The sequence below is a fragment of the Vicia villosa genome, linkage group LG4, assembly GCF_029867415.1.
Source record: "Vicia villosa cultivar HV-30 ecotype Madison, WI linkage group LG4, Vvil1.0, whole genome shotgun sequence".
Taxonomy (NCBI): Eukaryota; Viridiplantae; Streptophyta; class Magnoliopsida; order Fabales; family Fabaceae; genus Vicia; species Vicia villosa.
Window position 1 is genome coordinate 121,483,347 of NC_081183.1, and position 25,497 is coordinate 121,508,843.

The 25,497-nt window shown below is 35.4% G+C and overlaps 2 protein-coding genes across 2 annotated transcripts; one reads left to right on the forward strand and one right to left on the reverse strand.

Moving 5' to 3' along the window:
- Positions 1-3,111: 3,111 nt before the first annotated feature.
- On the reverse strand, positions 3,112-4,298 carry LOC131599592 (chitinase 2-like). The gene has a single exon (XM_058871890.1). The coding sequence runs from the start codon at positions 4,257-4,259 to the stop codon at positions 3,345-3,347; it is 915 nt and encodes a 304-aa protein (XP_058727873.1). The 5' UTR covers positions 4,260-4,298; the 3' UTR covers positions 3,112-3,344.
- A 10,049-nt stretch (positions 4,299-14,347) lies between these two features.
- LOC131599593 (uncharacterized) lies at positions 14,348-23,254 on the forward strand. Its single transcript, XM_058871891.1, has 3 exons — positions 14,348-14,458; positions 16,575-17,587; positions 23,126-23,254. Exons 2-3 carry the CDS (start codon positions 16,582-16,584, stop codon positions 23,137-23,139), a joined length of 1,020 nt encoding a protein of 339 aa, XP_058727874.1. The 5' UTR covers positions 14,348-14,458; positions 16,575-16,581; the 3' UTR covers positions 23,140-23,254.
- Positions 23,255-25,497: the final 2,243 nt, after the last annotated feature.

A 25,497-nucleotide genomic window follows, 5' to 3' on the forward strand; every position in this document is an offset into this window, starting at 1 on the left:
AACTATTAATGGGGAAGTCAAACAAGAACGAACCTGGGCCCCACACGTCATTAATGGACGAATGAGAGTTGAAGAAAGTGGGTTAACCAATTGACCATCCAATCAGGAACGTCCATGGATGCCACGCGAGCGCCTTGACTGGCCTGAAGAGAAGAAGCCACCGGAATAGTGTTTTCGGTTGTCTTCTCCGATAACCCCCAACGGCGCACCTGTAAAAACGACCATAACAGAAAAAGAAAAGCACCCAGATCCAATAATTGGGACCTTGCGAATCTCGTGGCGCCATTAGTTTTGGCTAAAAACGCCTGTAAGGGTCCACACGAAGCAGATGACCTCCTTTTACGGGTAATGCATCAATCCTCTTCTAAATAAGTCCCTGAACACGAATATATGTTGGAGATAGGTTAAAAACGCATGGAAAATCGAATACAAACCTTCACGTTCTTACCTCCGGTGAGAGCGGCCAGGGGTCCTCTGAGTAGGTATGAGCTCGAGTAAGGATTGCAATCGACTCCTCGGAACCTCAGGAACGTGAATGAATGCTTCCTTTTGATTGAAACCTGCTGGGAGAAGTTTTTCAATATGTCCTAACCTTTGGAAATCTTGTAACTTGCAAACCCTAGCCTCCTCCCTCTCTTTTTCGTCCCCCCCCCCCCCCAAAAAAAAAACCTCCCCCTGGCTGCAACAATCTCAGCTATATATATGGTAGAATTAGGGTTATGTCTTGGGAAAGAATCATGAGAAAATTGATTGGAAAATTTGCATGAAAACTTTCTATTTTTGGTTCTATCTATCTCTTTCTCTCTCCATGAAATTCCCTTGATTTATTCTCAAAATATTTCTCCAAATTTGATAGTAATAAGATCTTATTCCAATCTTTGATTATTTTTATCATTTATTTAGTTTATATTGACTTTTATGAATAAAAATCCAATATAATAAAAATAAACAAGTAACAAAAGAGAAGAATATAATTATGGGCTTCTAGTGCACTCATGACCATGTTTAAAAACTCAAACATAGGCCCATTAGCTCAACAGTCAAGTATTGGCCACTTTACATTAGGTGCATTTTCACAAAATCGCTCAACTTCTAAGCCTTGTATCTCCTTCAATCTTTGCCATAGGACCATGTTCTAGGACTTTTTGGAAAGCTCCAAGAGTCCTCTAAATGACCCTTTTGGTTTCAGCTCAATTGAAGCTTCCATGCTCAAGTTATGAGCTTTGACCCAAAAGGTGTTTTTGTTAACTTTTTGGAGGACCTATAATCTCTTTGACCATATCTCTTGAACGAAGCATTTCTAGCATTGGCCTGTGGGAGACAAAGTTGTAGATAATCCAATTTCCTTCAGAATAGGCTTTGGTTGGGAAATTTTTGATACTCCATGTGAAAGTTATGACCAGTCAATGATCAACCTTCTGAATTTTTATTAATGGATCATGATCAACCTTTGATCAAATGATGGATATAGCCTCAAATACTAAATGTTTACCAAAAGTCATGAGTTTTGACTGTACTTTGACCATAGTTGACTTTTAGGTCAAGCTAGTTGACTGCGGATCACTTGAGCATTTGAATGAGAAATCCTTGGGATTGAAGCTTGATAATTGACATGGAGACACCTTGAAACATATGAGACACCTTGAGATCCATTTGAGGCCTTAGAGATTCAAATTATTTTGATGAAGTGCAAACCCTAATTTAAGAGACCCTCGATTATGAGAATGTTGCTTGAATAAACCCTTAAACCTTGAACCCTTGATGATGAAATGATATGGGCAAATTTTGGGGTATGACAGCTGCTCCTGTTCAATCTTCTTGAACCTGAAGAGTCAGATAGGCACGTCTGCCTATCGTGGTCTAAAGGTTGAGATGTCGGAGAGTTAAAAAAATTAAGCGCTTTTCCTCAAGTGGAAGTGGAGGATTCTAAAGGAGGATAAAGCCATATGGAGTAGTTTTCGGGGCTGAGATACCATGCCATTAAATTAAAGGTGCAAGCGTCTTGTGGGGAAGTTCTCAATCCGGATAATTCTATTTGGTGGAGAGATGTAAATTCAAATGATGTGAAGGTGGATTCTAGTGAGGATGGTTTCTCTAGATGTGTTCAATGCAGAATCAAGAAAGGGAATAACATTTTATTTTGGCATAGCTTTTGGTTGGGAGATCAAACGCTTCGTAACAAGTTCCCGGATTTGTTCGATCTATCAAGCAAAAAGATTTGCACAGTTGAAGACATTGTTGCATGGGGGAGTGACATTTTTTATTGGCATCCTTCTCTTCTATTTGGGTCTGATCGTGCGATTGCCCCTGATGATGTCTTCAGTTCTGCTCTGGTGCAGTAGCGAGAATTTGCTGTTAGCAGTTTTTCCGCTGCAGGCCGGTCAAGACGACTTCATGTGGATGCTAAACAGCAATGGGGTTTTCTCGGTGGCGAGTGTATCCGATCTGGTTTCCGATTTTAAGGAGATAGCGTGGCAGCCTGCTACGTTTAGGAGGTTGAACATTTTGTGGAAGTCGAAGATACCGCTCAAGATCAAGATTTTTTTCTTGGAGAATGTTCACTTTCAGATTACCATCTAAAGACATGCTAATTAGAAGAGGTATAGCTATCATTTCCTCCAACCAAAACTGTGTTTTTTGCAATTGTCATCTGGAGTCTATGAACCATTTATTTTTCCTCAATCAAATATCGAAAGCGGTATGGGAATGGATCTATATATGGTTGGGAGACGACGTTGCTTTTTCGATAGAGGATTTAATGAATTTTTATTCTATTCAAGAGAAGGTGAAGAATGTTTTTGTTAGGGAAAACATTAACAATATTTGGTTTGCAACTAATTGGAGTTTATGGCTCATGAGAAATGTCATTATTTTTTAGAACACCTCTTATAGCTTTGAAGTGGTGTGTTCCAACGTTATGTTCTTATCTTGGAGATGGTTGACTAGTTGTAATCATTTGTCCCGTTCTAGCTTTAACAATTGGTAAAAGTTACCTTTAGTTGGTTGTAACTCTTTGTAGTGTTTTGTGTTGTGAGGGTTCCACCCCTAGTGCGATTTCTTATATCAATTGCTTATTGGAAGAAAAAAAAGACATACCATTAAACAAGGTTCTCTCCCCTAGATTGCACTTGAATCCATGACAAACAATTACAAGCACATATATTAAAACATGAGAAAGTAATTCTCCAAACTTACAACGTAATACTTAAACACACATCCAATAAGTGACACACATAGGTCTTATTTAACACTTATATTAAAGAGTAAAGCATATAGTGCTTGCAACATAGGATCTAGACCTATATTATAGTATGTGATGCTTGACCCATTTTGTGAAAGATTAATTACTGGCTATGTATAGCGAGTAACTCATCATCTGATTTGGTGAGGACGTCTTGCAAGATATGCTCTACAATATAGGGTTCGCGCTCACCCTGAGAGAGAGTTGCAGAGTCATTAGCGTTCCAGAGAAAAACCCCTTGAAATTTTGAGTGTTTCTTGAGTTGTATGCAGCCAGCAATAAAAATCTCTCGTGATATCTTATTATTCTTAGTGTCATTTGGGTCGGTGCTAAATCCGGGAAGGACTTTTTGAGGAGGGTAGTCTTTTATTAGATTGTCATAGATCACTACAAACTCCTCAACTGTGGATATAGTATTTTTTTGATTGTAGAATTGGTAGTCAACCCAATTGATAATGCCCTTGTATGCATAATACAAATTGCGGTAGTGAGAATCATTAATCTCAGATGTAGCAATGGACACCACAGTAATCTTTAAGTCACGATCATTCTTGAGTTCTGTTATAATTTTGCCTATGCACTTAACAAATAGATCATCATATCTATCAGGACTAGTTTTGATAGTTTCATAATTAATATCAATGCCATCAATTGTGTTGCCGCTTTCACTGTTGTATTTACCGATGAGCACTTTGAGTGATTTTACAGCCTCTTTAATCCATACAGTTTCATCAACAGGATCGAAAGGAGTTTCAGCATCACGACCTCCAATGCTTATTACCACCTTTACGTTTGGATACCTTTTCTTCAAATTATTCACTTTTTCTGGACCGAAGTAATTCACATTCCATGTTTCTCTGAAAATTCCGTCGCCTTTTCCATTTTTGTCATACCCCTCACTTGCAAAGCCCAAAATATAGTGGAAATCAAAGCTTTTGGTGTTGATGATTTCAATTGGAAAATCAGTTAATAAGGATGGCTTCACACCAATATACTCTCGAAAGATAAGTTTAGACATTTTCACAATTAGAAAGGAGGGGGATATGAGATTAATTGGCTTTTGTGTTGTGGTTTGAATTAATCACCAACTGTTGTTTCACTTTTATAATACTACGGATCCAATTAATAAATCTTGCTATTATGCTCTATGACGTTCACATCTTGACATAAGCATGATATATAATTCTTATTATATTGAAGAAAGTCAATAATGTAATATTCAATGACTAAATATATTTGAGTAAAAAAAGTGACTAATTATAATACATTTATTAGTCAATTAGTTAATTGTTGGTATAAGTAGCAGTGTTTTCTGAATGAGTATGTCATATAAATAAATATTGAATAATCCTTCCTTTGTATCTCTATAGTTGCCATTTTAAATGGAATTGCTTACACGGATCGACCAGAATTTAGCCACGGCCAGTAGCATGGCTAAATAGTACTAAAAAAAGAAAAGAGTGACTTATTAGGAAACCTGAGAATATGTTTGAATTTTACTTTGTTTATAATTTTGATAACTTAAAAATATAAATAAAAAAATATTGTTAAAATAATATAGAAGTTGGTAGTTATAATTGATTATTTTTTGTTCAAATAAAAATATAAGATTTCCTTGAATAAAAAGAACTTAGGAATAATTTATTAAAACTTGAAATAAAACATGGGTTATTCAATAAACACCCATGTTTATGAGGTGGAACAAGAATGTAGGATTCCCAACTTCAAATTTCCGAAAATATAATTTAAATTCATCAAACAAACACTCCTTAAAAGAATGAACTTTAAACGTTAATGTTAGCCAAAACGGTGAAATCGTTGCTAAAATACTTGTTCCACTTTATACACGTGGTTTATGAGGTGTTCAAGGAATATTAGTCAAAAGAAAATTGTATCCCCATGATTTGGGGATTACAAATGAGTCCTTCTTGATTCCCAAATCTATGATCATGGAGAAATCACTTCATAGATTTCTAGCCCACGTCTAAGGAACTCCATACAAATGCCATATTCCCATAATTGGGAGATGTTATATACAAATCGAAAAGAGATATATAAAGCCTCTCATCATTCATGCATGATCTGAATCTTTCCATCCTTTATTCTATGCTTTGCAAGTACAATTGGCGTCGATCACGGAGTCCGATAAAATTGACCTGAGTTACACTTACCTTCAAATCATAAGTTATCTCAACCATCTTCCTTAAGTTAGAGAAAATGGAGGCATTTGCAACATCTACGGAATTATCCACAACTATTTCCACCATATTGGGGGATATGTTGGACGTGGAGAGTTCAACTTCTCTCGTAGAAGATACGCTCACCATATCTTGGAGGTAAATGTTTTCCCCGCCATCCCAAACCAAATTCAAGAAGGAGTTATAACCTAAAATCATTTTCTCTGATATAGATTCTGTCGACATCCATCCCTATGACAATAATCTCATGGTTATGAAAGTGAAGTGTAACCATTGGGATATAAAGAGGGTACTGATTGACCCAGAAAGATCATTGAATGTCTTATTCTGGTACACATTCGAAAGACACTTATTGAATCAAGATGACATCTGAACATTCTTAGATTTATTGGGGAGTATCTCTAGAGAGAAAGTATTGGTGAAATGCGACATAACTCTTATGAATGTGTTTGGAATGAACAAGAACACAGAAATGGTCTAGGTCAAATATATCACGATAGTTGCCTTTTCTTCATACAACTTCATAATGGAGGTTTGCTCTCAACCTTTTAGGCCCCACCTTGTTAACCTTGTACTTAAGCATGAAGTATCCGGTGTCGAGTGAGTGGGTTTGAATAGTCCATGGGGATCAGGAGACTTCTCAAGAATGTTTGCAACTCTCATTCTACCATGAGGCGCGTAAATAATGATCTTTGTGAGTTTAGATATTAGGATAGAGCCCGAGAAAGAAATAATGACACCCACGAAAAATATAAAGGAGGTCTAGATTGGGCCCTCAAATTTTCAATCCAACAAGATAGGAATTTCCTTAACTAATGATAAAGAAGAACAATTGATCTCCTTGTTAAAGAGGAACATGGATTTGTTTTCCCGGGCCCTCACCAACATGTTAGGTATAGAAGTTAGGGATTTATTTCACTGTGAATCTCGTGGTACAAAGAAAACCTAAATTTGGTGAAGAAAAACAGCAAGCGATCGATGAGTATGATAGGAAGTAAAAGAATACAATCTCCATAACTAAATTCAAATGTTAAACAAGATTGGCTAACATGGTCCTTGTTAAAAAATAATCAAATAAATGGCGAATGCACGTTGATTTCACTTATTTGAATGCAACTTACTCAAATGATCCTTATTAATAGCCAAACATTGATAGACTGGTCGAGGGGTCCTCACTTTACTAAACTTTGAGCTTCATGGATTCTTACTATGACTATAAACTAATAAAAATGAACCCATCGGACGTGCCGAAGAAGGCGCTCAAATCCAACAATAGAAAATAGTATTACAATGTCATGTCACTAGTAAGAGATTCGTGCTGTTGCACGGGTACATGTTTATTTGATGTAGTATATTTTGAATGATATGAAAGTCAATGTTAAATGACACTATGAGCAATTTTATCAATTATTATGTAAATTAAATAAACATGAAAAAAAATATAATTTTTGATAGAATATTAACTTCATAATATTATAAGAAATGTAAGTGCAAAATTTAAAAATATAAAAGAAAAATATAAAATCATTTACTTAATTGTAAGTTGGACAATAATCATATAGATTTAAGTGGACTTTTTGTGGGAAAATTACTCATTTCAACTTCTCTTTTTACGAGTTCTCAAAGGATCCGTTGTTTTTCCTCTCGTAATGGTATTTGGTTTGTAATTTTTCCTTGTTGTTAGGTATTTGTTTCCCGTGTCCTCTTGTAATTGGGTTGGAGAACCCTTTGTTCTCCCTTTAATAAAATATTGCCTATTAAAAAAAATATAGATTTAAGTGTATTTGAAAATAGTAATTTTGTCTTTAAAAAAGGTAATAATTTGATAGTGACTCGTAACATAAAAAGTTAGTTGTGTGAATGACTATATAGTAATATTCAATAAGATAAAATACAATTCTAAAAGCACTTCTATCATTAGAAACATTTGAATTTTATTATAACCACTTCTATGGACACACACATAATTGATAGTGATATACTAGTGCTTGAAAATTAAACTCTAGTAGTGCTTGAAAATCATAATGTTCTTATTTTAAAGTAATATATATGTATGCTTTATTACTTGAATCCAACTGGTAGTGTCCCGTGTTATTTCACGAAGTATTTCAATTACATTTGTAAAATAAAGGAAAAATTATTTAAATATTTTATATAAATAATTGAAAATAAATTTAAATATGATTAATAAATTTAATAACATCTTAGATATCATATATAAAAAATTATGAAATATTGGTGCTCTCTATAAAAATGAGAATAAATATGAAGAGATTCAAAAATTAAGAAAAGTGAAAATGGAGAATGCAATTAGTTAAATACTGTATTATTTAAATAGATGATCAAAACTTTATTATTTTAAATGTAAGAGCTAAAAATATATTTCAACATAATTAATATAAATGTATATAATCACAACTCTTTTTAATTGATTTAAAAATAAAAAGAGAGGGAAGGTTGACATAAGGGAGAGAAAGAAAGCTGAAAATTAAAATTATTTTTAAATAAATCAGCCCATGAAATGAGAACACATGGCAGTAGAGAAGTGGGAAAGGTGAAATATTGTAGTTGATCAAAGGGCTTTATGGGTAGTTTGTAATGAAAAGGTGGTTTAGTTAATAGGTTACGAAATTGTCCTTTTTGTAGTGTAATTTTTTTTGGATGAAAGGGCAAATTAGTCGATTTGGACTATAGAGTGCATGTGCAGCTTATCAAAGGCTAATATATGAAGTATTCTCATACCTAATAGGGCGTATTATGGAGGTCTAAAAAAGGAATTCACTATACAAATTTTGATGAGATATTGGATTTGGTTAGAAGATACAACATGCAATTCAATTCCTTCAACCGCACTTTTAAATTATAAGCGAGCAAGTTTTTAAGATTTATCTTGACTTGAGAAGGAATCATGAATAACCCTCATAAAATTTAGGTGATTATTGACATGAGGAGCCCCTCAAGCGTCAAGGACTTCATTAACTAAGGGGTGATTAGCCTCCTTATCTCATATTATTTCCTATGTAAGTGAAAAGCTTTCAACTTCTTCTCCATGCTAAATAATAAGGAGAAGTATGAATGGAAAAACAAATGTGAGGAGGTATTTGTAGCATTAAAAACCTTTTTAGGGTACAATGTCTTTTTCTGAAATGCCCTAAGGCATGTGAGTTCTTATGCATATATTTATCATTCGCTAAGAGGAAAAATTGCCTCATAATCGTCCAATATAAAAAAAAAGGTGGAACAACCAATCTACTTCCTGAGCAAGTTATTCAAATGCGTTAAGTTAAGGGTATCATAAAATTGATATGTTGGCGCTGGCGGTCGTGATTAATGCAATTTTACTTAGATCATACTTCCTAGGGCACCATGTAATGGTCAACTAAACAACCCCATCCACCATATCTTGAAAATTCTAAATCTATTAGGTATGATGGTATCGTTGTCAGTGGAGATATGAATGTGATTTATCATCCCTTCTGTTTGAATGTTGCCTATACATGGGCATCGTGGAGATACTCAAGAGTATAGGCGCTGTTATGAGTGGAAATCTAGCTCTTGTAGCTGTTTCTTTTAGTTTTGTTGCTTTAGTTTTGGTTATGCTCTAATAAGTAACAATGGGAGAGATTTCTTTGTTTTATGTAGAGGTTTTCTAAGAGTCAACGTACACTTTTGTATGTTTATATTTTGGTGTGATAAGCATTTGGAGAAGACTTACGATTCGATGCTTTTAATTATAATATGAAATTTTATTATGGGATTTAAATTCTTTTGTTTGTTAATTTGGATTCTGCTGCCATGATATCATATGAGTTGGATGTCGTGTAAACATCCCAAGTACGGATCAAATGAATTGATGTCGTGCCAAAATCCTAAGTACAATTGGGTGCCTTAAAATATTATGATGTATGTTTATTTAAATTAAATGTTGCATGATCAATGTGTGTGTGTGTGCGCTTAGAGATGTGTAACATCCTTTAGCGGTGAAAAATTGAGCTGAAGCCATTGGATTGACTCAACTTGTATTTTAGTGAAAGTCGCCACCACACTTTATTGTTTCCAACTGAAATGGGAAAATAACGAAATAAAACCCAAAGAATTTTTTAAATCAAAACTAATAAAATAAATAGAGATCTTAGGTTCGAAGGTTTGTTAAGCAAGAGGAAGGTACTAGCACCCCTCACAAATGTAGTACTCTACAGAAACCTCTTTGAAAATATTTATTATTTTTTATTGTTATTGTTTTTGTTTTGTGAAACAGAGTGGGATGGCGAGAAAAGAGTTTTATTATGCTCGGCAAGACATCGCATCTTGTGCCAACCTACCATTTTTGCGCAATAGGGAAGTAAGAGCATTTGTAGTTCCTCTTTAAAGGAAAATAAAGAGACAAAGTAGCAAAAATGTTTTTAGGTGCAAGGCTTTAACAATACAAAGCAGGGTTTTTTAAAATGCTAAGCTTTAACAATACAAAGCAAGTCTTTAAGAGGAGTTAGGCTTTAAAAATGCAAGGCAATGGTGGGAATGCTATGTTTTAGAAATACAAAGCATGGTGGTTTTAAAAATGGCTAAGCTTTTGAAATGCAAAGCAAGATTTAAAAGGGGGAGTGCTAAGCTTTATAACTTCAAAGCAAGGATTTTGGTGCTAATATTTAAAATACAAAGCATTAAATAAACAAAAGGAAAAGAGGTGAGTACCTTGACAATTTTTAGTCAATAATATCCCATTCCTTTGGATTTTAGTCACACGAGCAATATCAATGACGAATCAAATCTCAAGCAAGCATCAATGGAAAACATCTCAAGTATTATGGGCGAGACATGGTATGTGTAATATGAACACAATTAAAGTATGTCAAATATAAACAAAGATATTAAGGTATACAAGTAATCTCAAGTATATAAGGCTTATGAATAAAATAGAGAACATGCCTCAACAAAGTCAATCACATCAAGTATGTATGAGTATGGATGTGTATGATCATATAGATAAGTATAAATGGACATGATATTCTCGTGGATATATAATTAATCAACAATGGATATCAAGTCTAAAAGTACATATAAAGTATAAGATAAAAGCATGTAGATCAAGCAATTATATACATAAATGATCCAACAAGGTATGCTCCATTTAAAGTTGGACAAACATCAATCTAGAGGGATCACAATCAACAAGTATCAAGTATATGAACATGGTGAGGACAAAAAAATTGTACATATAAACATCTAAAACACATAAGTTTGAATACCAAAAGGATATTAACAAGTATGAGTATCAAGAAACTATCATGGTATTTGATGAACAAGTAAGTATCAACAAGATATTGCATCAAAGCAATGGAGAATTTCTTTCCTTATTTTATGTAACTTCTTATAAATTCATTTAAAGGAAAATCTCAAAGTATTTTGAAAAACATTAAAAATTGAGACTTTATGTGCATGACTCGAATTATGTACATTTCCTGATTCGAATCAAATTGATTCCTTATTGACTCGAATCACACAGTTTGTAACATTTCTCTATTTTGATGTGTCTAAATTGACTCGAATCATACTTTGTAGTTGATTCGAATCACGAGATACCTGACTTGGATCATATTTTTCAATGGATTCGAATCACACAACAAATGTTTCAAATTCTTTATGTTTTCTTGTTTCGCTTCACTTGTTCATTTGACTCGAATCATAAAATGTTCTTGACTCGAATCTAACTAACTTTTTCCATCCATTTTCAGCTTAATTTCAATCATATATAAAATCATTTTGTCAACTCATTTTCATAAAATAGAATTTCATAATCTACATTATTATTGTTGTGTAATCAACACCCTATTTATTTGATAAATCGAAAAAAAAACTTTTTCAAACATAATTTCTTTCATAATCAACCTCTAGTTTGATTTCAGATATTTATCATGGGGAGATCTATAATTGTTGAGGAAGACGTTGTCTTGAAACTAATTGTTTTTTAATGTTTGGTTAATATTTTCAAGAAGCTTGAAAGATTGAGGTTGTTGTCATTCGTACTAACAAATTCAAGTAAAAAGAAGGAGGTTCTTCTCACCAGGTGACCCTGGTAGTAACTGTGTGGAACGCTGTTGTGGCAACTAGCATAAAAAATTTAAAAATTACAGAGTTGCCACCCTTTAGTTAAAGTAAAAAAGGGTAAAACTTTAAAAATTAAAGAAAAATTGAGATATTTGGGTAAGTAGGTTAGTTAGACAAAGGGAAGGTGTTAGGAACCCTTTGCCTCCCTTGATAAAATGGAAACACTCAAACACAAGTTTTGATAAGGGTTGGCCTCATATTGAGGTTTTAATCATTGGCCAAAACAAATATTAAAAAAAAGGCCTCAGGTATCATCATTGGCCAAAAAGTTTTTGAAAGCAAAATGGGCCTCATAGCAATCATTTGCCAAAAGTTTAAGAAAAAAACACGTTTTAAAAAAGGGGAGACCTCATATGAAATCATTGGCCAAAATTATGAGATTAGAGATTTGAGTTTGATAAAAAGAAAAGGTTTGTCGACCATTGTGTGTTAACAGACAATGGCATGTTAAGGTTCATTCAAGACATTGAACCCTATGACAAACCTTCCAAAGAGGGAAGAATAGCGTAGAAAAAAATAAGTGGAAAAAGTATGTTTGAGAAAATTGCCCGTGAAAAAAATCAATGGTCCCTTTTATATAGTTAGAAAAGTAGGTTAAAATTCATAACAGGAAATAACTCATATCAAAAAGCCCAACAACCCATCTTGGTCACAAAAATTGTGAACCTGGACATTGGTGCAAAAATGATCATAAATAGCTAAAAATCAACTAAAGTGCACCAAGCGAGATTTGAACTGGTGACCTTTTGTTTGTAAGCCTTAGTTCCTTACAAACTGTGCTACGTTATATATTTGAAATAAAAATCCAATTGAAAGTGTATGAAGCATAGGCAAATATTTTTCTATTAAAATATAAATAATGTAAGAGTAAATTATTATATTTTAAAATAAATTTTAAATCAAATATTTATAAAATTTCAAGATGTCAATGTAAATAAACCAAAGAATTTATAAAATCCAATTTTTGAAATAATTTGAATTTTCAAAGACGGGTCTCATATTTTATGAATAATAAGCCCAAATGAATAAACACTTTTATTTAATGTACACCCCCATTTAATCAGTAAAACCTATTGAACTCGCATCTTATAATCTTGATGACACTTATATACATATATATATTTTAATACATACGTATTTTAAATTATGTGCCAATGAAAATAAATAAGAAGGGACAAGTCTTAGTGGGTCAAATTTGGTGTATGACAACTGCGAACAAGGTGGAGTTCTTCTAAAATCTTAAGTGAATTTATGGCTTAAGAAATCTGTGGGATTATTGGTGATTTCTGTTAAGTACCAAAATGTAGTTATTTTGTATATATGTTTTGTTGCACTTATCGATACTTTTTGTTAATACCGTTTGAATAATACCCCGTTTTGTGTATAAATACGTATACTTTATGAATAGATATATTTTCATATACTTTTATACTTTTTGATAGTTTTCTATTCATTTTGTAGGTATTGAGGCGTATTTGGAGCATGAGTAATAACGTGTCGAAGACACGGCTTCAAACGCACGTCTTTGAGCATCGAAACCAACTCGTCAACGAATAAAGCTCAAAAATCAAAGAATAATAAATCACCAATTTGGTTGATATGTTGTCATTGTTAGATAGGAAATTGAATAAGCTTTCCAACGCTTCGAACCGGGCACAAATCGGAGTTACGGTTCTCAAGTTACGTCATTTTTACTAAAAGCTATTTTTTCAAGTCCGCGTGTTGGGCGCGATGCGCGCTCCTGCGCGCGACGCGCGCTGGACAGAACTCAAAATTGTATAAATAGCCGAAAATCAGATTTCTTAGGTAATGTTTTGGGTATTTTTGAACCCCAACTCATCCAAGGTCATTTTTGGGTAGATTTGGCTTGGAAACACCATTGGAGCTTGTAATCAGATGATCGGAGGTTGAATTTCTCATCGATTAGTGTTGACAAACCAAGAAATGTTTGGTTCCTCTTCTTCTCTTCTCTTTGTATTTCTCTTTTGGTGAGTTTGTATGTAAATTACTCTAAACCCATGGATGTTTATTGCTTTTTCTACTAGTTGTATAAAGTTTGCTTTACAAATCTTAATCGGTGTTTTTCTGATCTTTTTGCTTAAATGCTTTGGATTTGAGTTGTTGTAGAAATAGACATCACAAATCTTGATTAGGGGGATATCTGTTAGCTTTTGATTCTAGACATAGGATTGGGGTTAACATCCACATAATATCTGAGTTTAATGCCTCTGTGTTGTTCAATCGGTGGAGACATCGTCGAAAGAGCAATATGGTTGAAATCTGTCGGTGTTGCAGAAATGGACATTGATGTGAGGGATATGTGGTGATTCTGATTAGTATTGTAGATTGAGTACGGTGTAACGCCCGGAAATTTATTTATTCGCTTAATTTAGACGTTTGTGATGTTTAGTGAATTGTTGCGTTTTGAAGCGATTTAGTCGGTATTAGTTCGGGATAGTGGATCAACATTTAATCGAAAATTTTAATATTTTTTAGTATTAGAAATATTAATAAGCTAATATGTAGCGTTTTGGGAATTTTTTCGAGTAATTAAGATTAGACCGTAAAAATGAGTTATTGAGTAATAAGTCGGTATATTAAATAATCAAATTTTTGTTTTAATAGAATAAAAAGTGGAATATTATTATAAATAGTATTTTATTTTATTTTTTGAGTTAATGAGTTTATTGGGCCTATTTTTGATTTAGTAAACAATAGAGAAGGGGGTGTTAATTACTAAGTCCAATATTATGATAAAATTAGGTTTTTAGTGTTAGTAAGAGGAAGAGAAGTGGAGAGAAAACCAGAAAAATAGAAGGCATTTGGAGGAGGCTAGGTCTTGAAGAGGAGAGCAAGCTTATAGAAATCTCAATCCAAGTGCTAGGGTTGTAGAGTTTTCTTCAATCCAAACAAGGTAAGGGTGGGGTTTTTCTCTATATAATGGGTCTTATGAGAAATTATATGTTGGAGATTAGGGATTTAGGTTATTGATTTGCTGTGCTGAAATTGTTTACTATTGTTGTTTGAAATTGTCATGTTAACTTGTTTCTGGGAATTGAAAACGTTGGAATCATGTGTTGTGCTACCGTTGTTGTTTGCTACTGTGTTGTTGTTTGTATTACTAAACGTGAGCTTTGAATATGCCACCCTTGGGACACACCCAGTGAAGGACGACAGCCACCCTTGGGAGACAGGCGGCACATGCTGTTTTTGAAGTATGGTGCTCTAAATTCACTTTAAAAGTATCATTTTCATGCTAGTGACTTGTATTGTATAAGTGAAATATGAATTTGAAATTAGTTATAGAAATAAATTAATTAATGGTTCAAGTTTTATGAAATTAGAAATTAGAAAAATCACTCATATTAACTTTATATACATGAGTATTATAAGTTTATCGACATATTAGAATTAGTGAGAAACTGTAATTAGGCTTCATATTGTGTCATTGTTTTGTTTCTGATTTGCCCTTGTTTTATTCTCTCTGTTACCATTCACTTGTTTTTCAGAATATTTTGAATATGTATATCATGGCATAACCTTTATAGCATAGTAGTAATTATTAGGTAACAGAATGTTAAGAATGGAAATACATGGCTAGTAACAGTAGTAGCAGTTAAAATATAAGTAAAACAGTCCCGTTTGATCGAAATAGCCGAATTAAGCGGTATAATTAATTGACCGGAATTTGATGAAAATTGACGTGGTAGCTAAGTTTAATTAGTACATTAACGTGGTGGTGTTCTTTTGTCGGAATTGTGATATTAATCGGTCGATTAAATTAATAGTGAATTAATTTCAATTAGCCTATTTAATTAGAATAAACTTGAACTTAGATTAACTATTCGGTTTAGCGGTAAATTACGGCATCTTGCGAATTTGACCGTGAATGTGATTGTTGTGAATATCTTTGTGATTCTTTTGCTAAAGGCATTGTTCATAAATTTAATGAATTTTCGGAATTGTTTCGTTGTCGTATGAAGTGTGAAGTGTATTACCTTTAATAATCGGTAATAATTGTGATATGGGCGCGTGCCTTGTGACGAATATTTTTGTGAAGTAAATGATAATGATGGTGTTGTGTGATGTTCGGTTCATCGAGTCGCATGCATTTGCATATTTATTGTGACGGCCTGGATTGGCAAATTAGTGACGAAGGCTTATGCCTTGTGCCTCTGAATTGGGCAATTGGTGACGGGGGCTGAAGCTCCGATTGGTACCACATGCATATACATGAGTCATGTCCCATATATTTCTATGTGATTCATAGCGTGACGTTTGTGACTTTGTTGTGATTTGTATTTTTGTGACTTATTAAAGGATGGGATTATGTGAAGATGTGAATTTGTGACTTAATGATAGAATGACTATATTAATACTTGTGAATGCGATTAGCCGAATATGTCTAATTTCTAATATATAATTTATCATGCGCTCAATTATATGAATTAATATCTCACCCTTTCTTTGTTTCGCCGTTGCCTTTATATTGGTAACGTGCAGGTGATTCGCATTGAGAGGAGGTTAGTCGAGTTGGTCTTGAGTCGTTGTCGCTCTGATACGTAGCACTCGGGGGGACGAACGCGTCAATTTACTTGCTATTGATTTATTACGTTTTGGCAAATACTTGAGTTGTTTATTTGAGATTGCCAATTTAATTGTGTTAATTGTTGAATTAAGATGCTATGAAATCTTTGAACTAATTGTTGAGTTTCCGTTGCACTTCTATGGAAGTTGTTTTATGTTAAAGACTATCATTCGATGTTGTCGGTTCTCCCGTATTTTTTTATGAATGCTATGTATCCGCTTTATGCGACGAGGTGATTTGTCTTTGAGAATGAATATGTGATACCTCAATTGCTTATTTTTGTGAATTTTTATACTCTTATTTTATTTAAATTTCGTGGGTAGAATTGGGGTGTTACATTAGTGGTATCAGAGCAGGTCGGTCTTGTCCGGCCAAGTGTCGAGTCGTACTGTTGTCTAACAATCATGTATTGTTGTTTGTGCTAATTGTTTTTGTGTTGTAGTGACGTTATGGCTGGGAGGAATGATGCTGCGATAGCTGCTGCTTTGGAAGCGATGGCTCAGGCTATGCAGAACCAACCTAATGCTGATGAGAATGCGGGATCTCGTAGTTTGGCGACATTCCAGAGGGAGAATCCGCCAGTGTTCAAGGGTACGCATGACCCCGATGGTGCTCTTGATTGGTTGAAGGAGATCGAGCGAATCTTCCGTGTTATGGATTGCACTTCTGCACAGAAGGTTAGATATGGCACTCATATGCTGGCTAAGGAAGCGGATGATTGGTGGCTTGAGACCCGTAGGAGGTTGGAGGCTCATGGTGAGGAGATCACTTGGATTGCGTTTCGCATGGAGTTCTTAAGGAAATACTTTCCTGAGGATGTCCGTGGTAAGAAGGAGATTGAATTCCTTGAGCTGAAACAAGGGAACAAGTCTGTTGTGGAGTATGCTGCTAAGTTTGGTGAGCTAGCTAAGTTTTACCAATACTATGATGGTGCGAATGGTGAGTTTTCCAAGTGTATCAAGTTTGAGAATGGGTTGCGTCCAGAAATCAAGAAAGCGGTCAGTTACCAGAAGATTCGTATTTTTGTTGATTTGGTTGATAGTTGTCGGATTTATGAGGAGGATAACAACGCTCATTATCGTGTTATTAATGAGGAGAGGGGCAAGAATCAACAAAGCCGTGAGAAACCATATGATGCTGGTAGAGGGAAGCAAAGAGTTGCTCATGGTCATAAGACTAGTGGGGGAGATGCTCCTGCTAGGGTTGTATGCTTCAAGTGTGGTCGACCTGGTCATAAGAGCGATGTTTGTACTACTGATGTGAAGAGGTGTTACCGTTGTGGTAAGACGGGACATATGTCATCTGCTTGTAAGCATAAGGATGTTGTTTGCTTTAACTGTGGTGCGGAGGGGCATATTGATAGCCAGTGTCAGAAGCCAAAGAAGACAGCTGTAGGTGGTAAAGTGTTCGCTTTGTCAGGCACTCAGACATCTAGTGAGGACGGCCTTGTTAGAGGTACTTGTTTCATTAATAGCACTCCTTTAATTACTATTATTGATACCGGTGCCACTCATTGTTTTATTGCTGCTGATTGTGTGAAAAGATTGGGTCTTACTTTGTCTGCTATGAAGGGAGAAATGGTTGTCGAACTCCCCGCTAAGGGAACGGTGACTACTTCTCTAATGTGTTTGGATTGTCCTCTGTCAATCTTTGATAGGGACTTTGTTGTTGACTTTGTGTGTTTACCGCTTGTTGGTTTGGATGTGGTTTTGGGTATGAATTGGTTGAAACACAACTACGTTCATATCAATTGTTTTAACAACACAGTGAGATTTTCTTCTCTTGAAGAAGAAGGAGTTGGTTTGTTGACTGGTAAGCAATTGAAGCAACTGATGCAAGACGAAGCGCAAATGTTCTCATTGATGGCGTCCTTGTCTTTTGAGAATCAAGTTCGAATTGATGAGTTAAAGGTGGTGAGAGAATTTTCTGAAGTGTTTCCTGATGACATCCCTGATGTACCTCCAGAAAGAGAAGTTGAGTTTACGATTGACCTTGTACCTGGTACCAGACCTGTTTCTATGGCACCATACAGAATGTCTGCATCAGAGTTGTCTGAACTGAAGAAGCAATTAGAGGAATTGCTTGAGAAGAAGTTTGTAAGACCAAGTGTATCGCCGTGGGGAGCACCCGTATTGCTTGTAAAGAAGAAAAATGGAAGTATGAGACTTTGTGTTGATTATCGGCAGTTGAATAAAGTGACGATAAAGAACAAGTATCCACTTCCAAGAATCGATGACTTGATGGATCAGTTAGTGGGTGCTAGTGTGTTTTCTAAGATTGATTTGAGGTCCGGATATCACCAGATTAGAGTAAAAGAAGATGACATTCAGAAGACCGCGTTCAGGACTCGGTATGGACACTACGAGTATTCGGTGATGCCCTTTGGTGTCACTAATGCACTGGGAGTATTCATGGAGTACATGAACCGTATTTTTCATACTTACTTGGATCGGTTTGTGGTGGTATTCATTGATGACATTCTTATCTACTCTAAATCTGAAGAAGAGCATGAAGAGCATCTGAGAATTATGTTGCAAGTTCTGAAAGAGAAGCAGTTGTATGCCAAGTTGTCTAAGTGTGAATTTTGGTTGCATGAAGTTAGTTTCCTTGGCCATGTTATTTCTGGTAGTGGCATTACCGTGGATCCTTCTAAAGTTGATGCGGTGTTACAATGGGAGACTCTGAAGTCAGCTACTGAGATTAGAAGTTTCTTGGGTTTAGCCGGTTACTATAGACGGTTTATCGAAGGATTTTCTAAGTTGGCACTTCCATTGACGAGATTGACTTGCAAAGGAAAGGCCTTTGTGTGGGATGTTCAATGTGAAGAAAGTTTCAATAAGTTGAAGAAGAGTTTGACGTCGGCTCCGGTTTTGACTTTGCCTAATTCAGGAGAGCCTTTTGTTGTGTACTGTGATGCTTGCTTGATGGGGTTAGGTGGTGTACTTATGCAGAATGGTAAAGTGGTTGCTTATGCATCTAGGCAGTTGAGGATCCATGAAAAGAATTATCCTACGCATGATCTTGAGTTGGCTGCAGTGGTCTTTGCGTTAAAAATTTGGAGACATTACCTTTATGGCTCTAGATTCGAGGTGTTTAGCGATCATAAGAGTTTGAAGTACCTTTTTGATCAGAAGGAGTTGAATATGAGGCAACGAAGGTGGCTTGAATTGTTGAACGATTATGACTTCATTTTGAACTATCATCCTGGAAAAGCAAATGTAGTGGCCGATGCTTTGAGTCGAAAGACTTTGCATATATCGGCCATGATGGTTAAAGAGTTGGAGTTGATTGAGCAGTTCCGAGACTTGAGTTTGGTCTGCGAAGTGACACCGCATAGTGTTATGTTGGGAATGTTGAAGATTAACAATGACTTTCTTGACAATATTAGAGAGGCTCAGAAGCTAGATGTGAAGTTGGTGGATTTGATGGTAGGAACTGATCGACTTGAGAATGGTGATTTCAAGTTAGATGCACGTGGTGTGTTGAGATTCCGAGATCGTATTTACATTCCTGATGATGAAGAGGTTAAGAAGGCAATTCTTGAAGAGAGTCATAGAAGCAATTTGAGTATTCATCCAGGAGCTACAAAGATGTATCAAGACTTGAAGGGTTTGTTTTGGTGGCCTAGTATGAAACGTGATGTGGCACAGTTTGTGTATGCTTGTTTGACTTGTCAGAAGTCAAAGATCGAACATCAGAAGCCTGCAGGATTGATGCAACCGTTAGAAGTTCCAGAATGGAAATGGGATAGCATTTCGATGGACTTTGTAACGGGATTACCTAACACCTTGAGGGGATTTGATTCGATTTGGGTGATTGTTGATAGGCTTACGAAGTCGGCACACTTTATACCTATTAACATCACATTCCCGATTGCGAAGTTAGTAGAGATATATGTCAGGACGATTGTGAAGTTGCATGGTGTACCTTTATGTATTGTGTCAGATAGAGATCCAAGGTTTACTTCCGATTTCTGGAGAAGTTTGCAAGAAGCGTTGGGTTCTAAGTTGAGGTTGAGTACGACGTATCATCCACAGACAGATGGTCAGACCGAGAGGACTATTCAGTCATTGGAGGATTTGTTGAGAGCATGTGTTCTTGAGCAGGGAGGTTCGTGGGATACTTATCTTCCGTTGATTGAATTCACTTACAATAACAGTTACCATTCTAGTATTGGGATGGCACCTTTTAAGGCGTTGTATGGCCGGAGGTGTAGGACTCCGTTATGTTGGCACGAGTCGGGTGAGAGTGTGGTACTTGGACCCGAGATGGTTAGGGAGACTACGGAGAAGGTGAAGCTTATTCGAGATAAGATGAAAGCTTCGCAAAGTAGGCAGAAAAGTTACCATGACAAGAGAAGAAAAGATTTGGAATTTCAAGCTGGTGATCATGTGTTTTTGAGGGTCACACCTGTGACTGGTGTTGGACGAGCTCTGAAATCTAAGAAGCTCACTCCTCGCTTTATTGGTCCGTATCAGATATCAGATCGAGTTGGGAAGGTTGCTTATCGTGTGGCGTTACCGCCAAATCTTGCTAATTTGCACGATGTGTTTCATGTGTCACAACTCCGGAAGTATGTTTCAGATCCGTCTCATGTGATTCAGATGGACGATGTGCAAGTGCGTGATAATCTCACAGTGGAGACGATGCCGGTGCGAATTGAGGATCGCGAAGTGAAGGTTCTAAGAGGCAAAGAGATTCCATTAGTGAAAGTTGTCTGGTTGGGAGCTGCTGGTGAGAGCCTAACCTGGGAGCTGGAGAGCAAGATGCGAGACTCCTATCCCGAGTTATTTGAATCAGGTAAATTTCTATTTTCGAGGACGAAAATATTCTAGTGGGGGAGAGTTGTAACGCCCGGAAATTTATTTATTCGCTTAATTTAGACGTTTGTGATGTTTAGTGAATTGTTGCGTTTTGAAGCGATTTAGTCGGTATTAGTTCGGGATAGCGGATCAACATTTAATCGAAAATTTTAATATTTTTTAGTATTAGAAATATTAATAAGCTAATATGTAGCGTTTTGGGAATTTTTTCGAGTAATTAAGATTAGACCGTAAAAATGAGTTATTGAGTAATAAGTCGGTATATTAAATAATCAAATTTTTGTTTTAATAGAATAAAAAGTGGAATATTATTATAAATAGTATTTTATTTTATTTTTTGAGTTAATGAGTTTATTGGGCCTATTTTTGATTTAGTAAACAATAGAGAAGGGGGTGTTAATTACTAAGTCCAATATTATGATAAAATTAGGTTTTTAGTGTTAGTAAGAGGAAGAGAAGTGGAGAGAAAACCAGAAAAATAGAAGGCATTTGGAGGAGGCTAGGTCTTGAAGAGGAGAGCAAGCTTAGAGAAATCTCAATCCAAGTGCTAGGGTTGTAGAGTTTTCTTCAATCCAAACAAGGTAAGGGTGGGGTTTTTCTCTATATAATGGGTCTTATGAGAAATTATATGTTGGAGATTAGGGATTTAGGTTATTGATTTGCTGTGCTGAAATTGTTTACTATTGTTGTTTGAAATTGTCATGTTAACTTGTTTCTGGGAATTGAAAACGTTGGAATCATGTGTTGTGCTACCGTTGTTGTTTGCTACTGTGTTGTTGTTTGTATTACTAAACGTGAGCTTTGAATATGCCACCCTTGGGACACACCCAGTGAAGGACGACAGCCACCCTTGGGAGACAGGCGGCACATGATGTTTTTGAAGTATGGTGCTCTAAATTCACTTTAAAAGTATCATTTTCATGCTAGTGACTTGTATTGTATAAGTGAAATGTGAATTTGAAATTAGTTATAGAAATAAATTAATTAATGGTTCAAGTTTTATGAAATTAGAAATTAGAAAAATCACTCATATTAACTTTATATACATGAGTATTATAAGTTTATCGACATATTAGAATTAGTGAGAAACTGTAATTAGGCTTCATATTGTGTCATTGTTTTGTTTCTGATTTGCCCTTGTTTTGTTCTCTCTGTTACCATTCACTTGTTTTTCAGAATATTTTGAATATGTATATCATGGTATAACCTTTATAGCATAGTAGTAATTATTAGGTAACAGAATGTTAAGAATGGAAATACATGGCTAGTAACAGTAGTAGCAGTTAAAATATAAGTAAAACAGTCCCGTTTGATCGAAATAGCCGAATTAAGCGGTATAATTAATTGACCGGAATTTGATGAAAATTGACGTGGTAGCTAAGTTTAATTAGTACATTAACGTGGTGGTGTTCTTTTGTCGGAATTGTGATATTAATCGGTCGATTAAATTAATAGTGAATTAATTTCAATTAGCCTATTTAATTAGAATAAACTTGAACTTAGATTAACTATTCGGTTTAGCGGTAAATTACGGCATCTTGCGAATTTGACCGTGAATGTGATTGTTGTGAATATCTTTGTGATTCTTTTGTTAAAGGCATTGTTCGTAAATTTAATGAGTTTTCGGAATTGTTTCGTTGTCGTATGAAGTGTGAAGTGTATTACCTTTAATAATCGGTAATAATTGTGATATGGGCGCGTGCCTTGTGACGAATATTTTTGTGAAGTAAATGATAATGATGGTGTTGTGTGATGTTCGGTTCATCGAGTCGCATGCATTTGCATATTTATTGTGACGGCCTGGATTGGCAAATTAGTGACGAAGGCTTATGCCTTGTGCCTCTGAATTGGGCAATTGGTGACGGGGGCTGAAGCTCCGATTAGTACCACATGCATATACATGAGTCATGTCCCATATATTTCTATGTGATTCATAGCGTGACGTTTGTGACTTTGTTGTGATTTGTATTTTTGTGACTTATTAAAGGATGGGATTATGTGAAGATGTGAATTTGTGACTTAATGATAGAATGACTATATTAATACTTGTGAATGCGATTAGCCGAATATGTCTAATTTCTAATATATAATTTATCATGCGCTCAATTATATGAATTAATATCTCACCCTTTCTTTGTTTCGCCGTTGCCTTTATATTGGTAACGTGCAGGTGATTCGCATTGAGAGGAGGTTAGCCGAGTTGGTCTTGAGTCGTTGTCGCTCTGATACGTAGCACTCGGGGGGACGAACGCGTCAATTTACTTGCTATTGATTTACTACGTTTTGGCAAATACTTGAGTTGTTTATTTGAGATTGCCAATTTAATTGTGTTAATTGTTGAATTAAGATGCTATGAAATCTTTGAACTAATTGTTGAGTTTCCGTTGCACTTCTATGGAAGTTGTTTTATGTTAAAGACTATCATTCGATGTTGTCGGTTCTCCCATATTTTTTTATGAATGCTATGTATCCGCTTTATGCGACGAGGTGATTTGTCTTTGAGAATGAATATGTGATACCTCAATTGCTTATTTTTGTGAATTTTTATACTCTTATTTTATTTAAATTTCGTGGGTAGAATTGGGGTGTTACATACGGCGGAGTGATAAATCTAAGTTTGTGAGGAGTAGTTTAGATTCAAACCAAATAAGCTATTCTCTATCAAGAATGAATATTTTTTATGTTCATATGTTATATTTTCCTGTTTACTCAACACCCATTTTAACCCGAACTCAAGAACTAAGAATCCGTCAAACGGCAGTTCAGTAGCACTAATCTCTGTGGACACGATAAATTCCCGGATAAATATTTCCAAAACTTTTGTTGCTTGCCGCTTTACCGCTCCAACAATTTCCACATGAAAACTGTGAGCATATTGGTGAAGATGGAAGATTCAATAAGTGAAAATTGAGTAAATATCTCACATAAGTGAACATTGAATTAAAATCCTTTAGGATCCCTAACATTTCTTCTGGAATTTTTGTTTCCTCCTTTACAATACTCATCATCCCTTTAATCACCAGTAGACAAAAAAGTTCAAGTCCTTTAACAGCCTCATCAAGCTCATTTTTTCTCTTCATCATCCAAATGAAACTAGACTTCTTTCCTCTTGGTAATTCATATCACTATCAAACTGCCATGGCAAACCAAGTAAAATGTTACAAAGATCCATATTGTAGTTTCTCTGAGGTTGGCATGCATTTTGGTAAAACAAACTTAGCAATAACAGGTTGAAATAAATGCAAGATTCCTAACGTTCAGACTTCAACACGTCAAACAAGATGTCACAACATGTCTGGTATGACATCCTGGCTGCAGAAGCTGATATGTCAAGTGAATCAGACGTTTTTATTGCTACAGGAATCTCGTGTTTCAGCTACAGAATATTCAGGATAACTCAATTAGCTTATGTGTTATCCAAGATAGATTCAACCATGAGATTTCCATACTTTCTATAATTGGAGACAATATAGGAAACTTTGGATTGAAGACCTATTTTCTTAGAGAACAAGTAGCAGTTCTTTGTTGTGTTTTGAAGCCCAGTCCAGTCGATATTAATCTTATAAATAGAAGGATTGTAACCTAGTTTTAGGTGGAACTGATACTTGTGTTTTTAGGGTTATAGGAATCCTTATTTTAAGTTGTGCTGTAAGTTCCATATGTATGCATTCACAAACCTCTAGGTGTTGAATGTTGGTTTAATCTCCAAAGTTGTTAAGCAAGGAGAGTAGTGTCGTTCTCATAAGCTTTTAAGCATCTAGGATTGTGTGTCTTGGAAGAGTTTCTTCTGTTTTTGTTGTTTATGTTATTTGTCACGGGTTTGTGATGGAGGGGATTTGAGGAGGGCCTCATACCTAGGTGAGTCTTAGGTATAAGTCATAGGAAGGGTAGTGATTAAGTGAGAAGTTGTAAACGGGGAAGTTTAGCTTCGAACTGATACTATCATATATTGGTTTCATCCCTGGCTTAGTAGCCCCCAGAGTAGGAAGGTTGTTCCGAACTGGGTAAACAATTATGTGTGTTCTTTACCTTTCTGCACAGTTATTGTTTTCGTTACTGTTGTTGTTTTTTCTATTAGTTTCATCAATAGATATTTGTGTCGTGACATCTCATTCGACATCACATATCTGATACCAGAGTTTCAATTGGTATTAGAGCAGACATCCTGCTCTGCATTTGGGTGAGATTTAGGGAGGTTACTTTCTGGTAAGATGGACAAGGAAGGAGGATTTTTGAACAGACCACCTGTTCTAGATGGAAGTAATTATGACTACTAGAAACCCCGTATGGTGGCCTTCTTGAAATTAATAGACAGCAGGGCTTAGAAGGCTGTTTTGAAAGGATGGAATCATCCTGTTGTTATCGGAGAAGAAAAACAACCCACTAATGAGCTAAAGCCTGAAGAAAACTGGGACAAAGAAGATGATGAACTTGCTCTTGGAAATTCTAAAGCCTTGAATGCCATCTTCAATGGAATCGACAAGAACATCTTTAGGTTGGTGAACACATGCAAAGTAGCCAAGGATGAATGGGAAATTCTCA